At 49.0% G+C, this 6,175-nt stretch overlaps 1 protein-coding gene across 1 annotated transcript in view; it reads left to right on the plus strand.

The window, feature by feature from the left end:
* The window catches only part of PPM1F (protein phosphatase, Mg2+/Mn2+ dependent 1F), a 55,113-nt gene that overhangs the window by 15,274 nt on the left and 33,664 nt on the right, over positions 1 to 6,175 (plus strand). Inside the window, exon 2 of the mRNA XM_025201528.1 lies at positions 3,504 to 3,631. Coding sequence (XP_025057313.1) covers positions 3,504 to 3,631 — 128 coding nt within the window. The remainder of the gene's footprint in view (positions 1 to 3,503; positions 3,632 to 6,175) is intronic.

Consider the following 6,175-nt stretch of genomic DNA (forward strand, 5'->3'; position numbering starts at 1 on the left):
TGCTTCCAGTTTTGGGCTCCACAATTCAAAAAGGATGTGGAGAAGCTTGAGAGAGTCTAGAGAAGAGCCATGCGCATGATCAGAGGTCAGGGAAGCAGACCCTACGATGACAGGCTGAGAGCCCTGGGGCTCTTTAGCCTGGAAAAGCGCAGGCTCAGGGGTGATCTGATGGCCACCTATAAGTTTATCAGGGGTGACCACCAGCATCTGGGGGAACGTTTGTTCACCAGAGCGCCCCAAGGGATGACGACTAGGTCGAACGGTCATAAACTACTACAAGACCGTTTCAGGCTGGACATAAGGAAGAATTTCTTTACTGTCCGAGCCCCCAAGGTCTGGAACAGCCTGCCACCGGGGGTGGTTCAAGCGCCTACATTGAACGCCTTCAAGAGCAAACTGGATGCTTATCTTGCTGGGATCCTATGACCCCAGCTGACTTCCTGCCCTTTGGGCAGGGGGCTGGACTCGATGATCTTCCGAGGTCCCTTCCAGCCCTAATGTCTATGAAATCTACTGCGCATGTACTGGCTGTGGGGGATGCGCAGTTCATAAGCCTCTGAACAGCTGTGCCATGAAATTTTGCTGCAGCAGTGAACTACAATGAGCTCATTAAGTATGTGGATGCGGAATGCCTTAACAGGTGTGCTGTAGAAAAATGTTATTAATGTTATGTGTGCCTTGGTTTGGAAAAGATTGGGAAATGCTGATCTAGAGGACTCTCGAAGTGCACCATGCAGTCAAGCTCTGCATGAAGTTCTGCAGTGCTGTTAATGATTTCTGCTCTGTTAGTTGCTACATTCCTATCTGTGTGAAGAGCAGGGTGCAAGCCAAGTACTGAGGAGTCCATCAAGTGATGTTCAATCCCGCCCCACTTCTGTCTGCTGTAAGACACAACCCTCGTTGTCTGTGGAGGGAGCAGTAGTCTGACCTTGACCTGCAGGAGGGTTGCTACGTAAGGCTTTTGAGGAAAGTGGAGAAAGGAATGGGCTTTATTTGCTTCTGCAAGAAGCTCCAAGCATTGGCAGTCTTCTAAGGCAAGTGTTTTGCCATTCAGGGTGAAGAAACAGCCAACCAGATCAAACCATAGTTAGTTGCCTTTGCAGGTGATGCGTAAAATAGCTTTACATAACTAAATATTCACAGGAGTCTACGAAGAGTCATATACTTGTCCTGCCCTGTGGAGCTTGCAGTCTAAGGCAGTGATTCTGTAGGAATTTGCACACATGCTTAACTTTTTATACAATGAGTAGTCCCATTTAAGTCAATTGCTGTGCTTGCTTTCTGTAAAGTTCAGCAGATTGGTGTTTGTCCAGATAATTTCTCTTTGCAGGATTTTTATTGAAAATGCATTTTTGGGGTGAAAGTCCACTGTGCTTTGAACACCACCTACAGAAAATAACTGGAATTGTAAGGAATCCACAAATGACTTTAAAGATTTAAATTGATCTGAAATGTAACTACCTTATCCAGAAACATTTCTAGATCCTCTTAATTAACTTGAAACATAACTTATCTGAAGATAGTTGTATGTAACCAAGAAACAATGTAAAATTCAAACAGGCTTCCTGTTTGAAGACTACTGTAATAACAGTTGTCAGAACAGGAAGCGAGTCTCACTCCCCTGAAACCTGTGTTTTTAATCTCTGGGTTGCTATTCTTTTTCTGGCACTACATTTTCAACATCTGCTTGCTTGTTTTTAAGAAAATTTGGTTATTTTAATCCTTTTGTTTTGTTTTTTTAACTTGTCTGTGAGGCTAGTAGTGACGTGTTTCAGTGTAATGTAGTAACATTGCATCCATACCCTCTTATTGTATTTTTTTTTTTTCAAAGAATTTGTGTGTTTCTGTCTTGACAGTTTCGCAGTTGCATGCCATCTTATTTTTTCTGACAGCCAGGTATTAATCAAACCAAGACCATGCAGTGTATGTCATACGGAAGTATCTGGGAGGAAAAAGGCGCAGTCGTATTGCTATACATCCGGTACTGAGTACAGTTGCTTTGAGGAGAGAATAACTGGAAGTGACTGGAATTCTCAGAATTGGAAATGGTCTTAGCATAGTGGGGGGAGGGAGGAAATCTTTGCTTTCAGCCAGGGCAGTCTTTTGTTCCCTTCTATGGAGCTTGGCTAAAATTTTCAAAAGTTCCTAAGTGATTTCTGCTACTAAGTCCTTGGGCCCAGGTAGTGTGGCGTTTCCCATAAGATATTCTGAATGGCAGAGCTTTCAAATAGTTGACGGATCTTAGTCGCGTGCAAACCTTGTGTGGTTTATCCTTGATTAGTTTGTCTATAGTTTCCTGGAATCTAATTACTTTTCTTTATTTTTTAAATCTATAGTAGAACATAATCCCTCCAGTCCAGTTAGTGGGCGGCTAAGTGGCTTAGGGATTGCACCCAGAGAGTGGTGGTGGATGGGTCGTTCTCGGCCTGGAAGGAGGTGGGCACTGGGGTCCCGCAGGGTTTGGTCCTTGGACCGGTGTTATTTAATATCTTCTTCAGCGATTTGGACGAGGGTGTGGTGAGCACCCTTTCCAAGTTCGCAGATGATACCAAGTTATGGGGCAGAATTAACACACCAGAGGGCAGGGAGCAGATACAGGTCAACCTGGACAGGTTGGATCAGTGGGTGGAGCAAAATAGGATGCAGTTCAACAAAGATAAATGTAAGGTACTCCACCTAGGAAGGAGGAATCCCCAATACACCTACAGGTTGGGGGATGTCCTCAGGAGCTCAGAGGCTGAGAGAGATCTTGGAGTCATAGTTGACTCCAAGATGAAAATGGGCCGGGAGTGTAATGAGGCCATCAACAAAGCCAATCGCACTTTGTCGTGTAGTAGCAGATGCATGACCAACAGATCAAGGGAGGTGATTCTCCCCCTCTATGCGGCATTGGTCAGGCCACAGTTGGAGTACTGTGTCCAGTTTTGGGCACCGCACTTCAAGAGGGACATGGAGAATCTGGAGAGGGTTCAGAGGAGGGCCAGTCGCATGACTAGTGGTCTCCATGAAAGACCCTATGAGGGGAGGTTGAGAGATCTGGATCTCTTCAGCCTTTACAAAAGACGGCTGAGGGGTGACTTTGTAGCCGCCTATAAGTTTATCAAGGGAGGACAACAGGGAATTGGTGATGCGCTATTTACCAGAGCGCCCCAGGCAGTAACTAGGAATAGTGGGTGCAAAGTAGTGGAGAGTAGATTTAGGTTAGACATTAGGAAGACATTTTTTACTGTAAGGGTGGCCAGAATCAGAAATGGGCTTCCTAGAGAGGTAGTACTATCACCTAACTTGGAGGTCTTCAAGAGGAGGCTTGACAGTCACCTGGCTGGGGCCGTTTGACCTTGGTTCTCTTTCCTGCCAGGGGCAGGGATTCAGACACAATGATCCATTGTGGTCCCTTCTGACTATATAATCTGTGAGTCTGCAATGTGGCCCACAATTCTTGAAACTTAACATTATCCTGTCAGCAAATGTCTGTGAAACCTTAATGTCCCATCTCCTTTTAGTGTTGGTCCATAGAGAGAATGTCAGAATGCTGTTGTTAGATACTCCATTAGCTCAAGTGGCAGATGCCAGTGGAGTGGATCTAACTCTGGTTCCAACCCTGTTGATGGTGTATATTGGTGCCAATTTGGTATGATTTTTTTTTTTCAGCCTGTTGTTTAAAACAACATTGAAGGAACATCAGGGTTGCAAAGTAGAGCCCTCTAAAAATTAAGAAATGTCAGAATTGACATTTTTATTTACATTATTTTATTTTATCATAAAGATTGTACACAAAGCATCCAAACGAAGGTTCTATCTTGTATAAGACGTATTCTCATTTGAGTGCTTGAGTTCACAACTTCAGTGATGTTTTTAACATGTTTTGGGTGTGTAATTAAGCTCTCTCTAGTACAGGGGTCAGCAGTGTTTTTGGGCAGAGTGCCAAAAGCACCCCAACCTTGACTTGTAAGATGTTGGCGTGCCAGGGGCAGATGGCGAGGGAACTGCAAGAGGCTTGATCCTTGTTGTGACAGTGCAGCCCCGGTCCCTTCCCCACTGTCTGCCCTGAGGTGTGTATGCCAAGCAAAATGCCTTTGTATGACATGCTCTGGCATGCATGCTGGGGGTTGCCAACCTTTGCTTAGTATCTCTGAGTCATACTGGCCATGTCTACATGAGTGGCCAACTGTGCAGTTGTTACCACGTTCATTTAGTACTTTCTTTACCAAGTACTAAATGACTGTGCAGTAACCAGTGTGCAATCCCATTGCCACGCAGTTATTTTCCGACACTACTGCGCAGTAGGCCTGTGTGAAGCGACTAGTGTTCGCTTTGGATTCGGCCATTCGGGGGCAGTGATTCAATTCGGTGAATCACTGTCCCAAATTGATTCGGCGCCATCTCCCACCCACTCTCAATGGTTGCTCTGCCTGTTCTCCCAGCTCTTTTAAAAAAAAAAAAAAAAAAAAAAAGCCTGCACTCACTGGCTGCTGCCGGGGAGTGCGCAATTGCCTGCTGCCTTCTAGGGGCCAGGCTAGACTGGGGGGCACAGCCCAGGGGCAGGGGCAGCAGAACGCAGACTGTGACCCTGCCTGTGTTCTCCCAACTCTGCCCCTGGTGCCTGCCATGGTGCTGGGACCTATGACTGCTTGGGAGAGCCCAGAGCAGCAACATAATGTTAAAAAAAAACCAAAAAACTTCCCTGCACTCCTCCTGGCATGCCAGGAAAAATGTCTCTGCGTGCCTCTAATTGGCACATGTGCCGGGGGTTGCCGATCCCTGTGCTAGTGTGATCACTGACGTTTTTGCAAGAGGCAGCCATTTCAATTAATCTTAACTGTTTTCACCATTCAGTCTACCTGTTCCTGTCAGATCCAGAAAGAGGTCTTTTACTGGTGATATCACGCATGAAACAGCTTTCTAATCTGCAACTCCAGGATGGGTCATTGTTAGGATAAAAGATAGTGGTCTACTTAAATCATGGGGGTGCTTACCAATTGTTGTGGGTTGATCACAGCATAGAGTTCTAATTCTGTGGTCATTTTGCAGGGCAGGGCCAGGGCCTGGGTAAGTACTGTGCAGGACTGCTGCACAGAGCAGATGGATGTCCCATCCCACCCTGGCAGGGGCAGTGCTGGACACTTGGAGCTGGGTCTGGGAAGCATGAGTTGAAGCAGACACAGGGGGAGGTGCCACAGGCAGCCCAACCCAGCTGGGCCCTTAAAAAGTTGGGGGCTGGGTGGGAAGTGGGGGCTGCCCTGGGCTTCCCCAGACTTGAGCGGCTGGCGGCACCCAAGATAGGCCCGGCCTGGCCCACGCAGCTCCATGGGCATGGGGCACAGCCACCCTGCCTGCAAGGGGACACCACCTGGGTTGAGGCAGGACACTGGGCACAATGTGAGCAGGGTGGAGCCAGCCACCCCTGGTGCAAGGGCCTGGCTGCAAGAGCTCCCAAGAACAGCTGCCATGGGTGTGCCATGCCTGTGCCCCAGCCTTGCCCACCTGCAGCTCCTCTCCTGGGACTGGGGCCAGGGTTGGTGCAGGCACTGTGCAGAGTTTCTACACTGTAGGCTCGTGGCCAACTTGGCCCTGAGCACTGCCTGTGGCCGCTGTTCCCAAAGCCTGAGGGGCTTCCATCACGGCCCAAGGACACAGGCCGAGCCAAAAGCCCCCCAAGCCTGGTGTCATGCCCCAGCCAGGTGGTGTCCCTTTGCAGGCAGGGTGGCTGTGTCCCATCTCTGAAGCTGCACGGGCCAGGCCAGACCAGGCCCCACCTCGGGTGCTGTTAGGTACACCCACCTGCCATGGCCTGAGTCTGAAGAGCCCCAAGGCAGCCTCCACTTCCTGACTGGCCCCCACTCTCCTCCGGTTGCCACCTTTCCAGGGGCCCAGCCAGGCCAGCCTATCCACAGCACCTTCCCCCTGCACTTGCTTTTCCCTGCACCACCTGGGCCCTCCCTCTCAGCCCTGCACCCAGGCCCCGCCCTACTCTGGGGCCATCCGAGAGGCCTGAGCGCCCTGGACATGGACCTGGACCTGGCCCTGGCAGCTGCTGCTGGGGTGTCACTGCCTCCCTTCATGGGACACTGCTCTGGACTAGAAGACCCAAGCCACAGCGGTGGGAGACATGGGCAGTGAAGGACATACCATCTTTCTTTTTCCTTTTTCCTCTCTCTTTCTTTCTCTCTTTCCC

The sequence above is a fragment of the Alligator sinensis genome, unplaced genomic scaffold (assembly GCF_000455745.1).
Source record: "Alligator sinensis unplaced genomic scaffold, ASM45574v1 scaffold570_1, whole genome shotgun sequence".
Taxonomy (NCBI): Eukaryota; Metazoa; Chordata; order Crocodylia; family Alligatoridae; genus Alligator; species Alligator sinensis.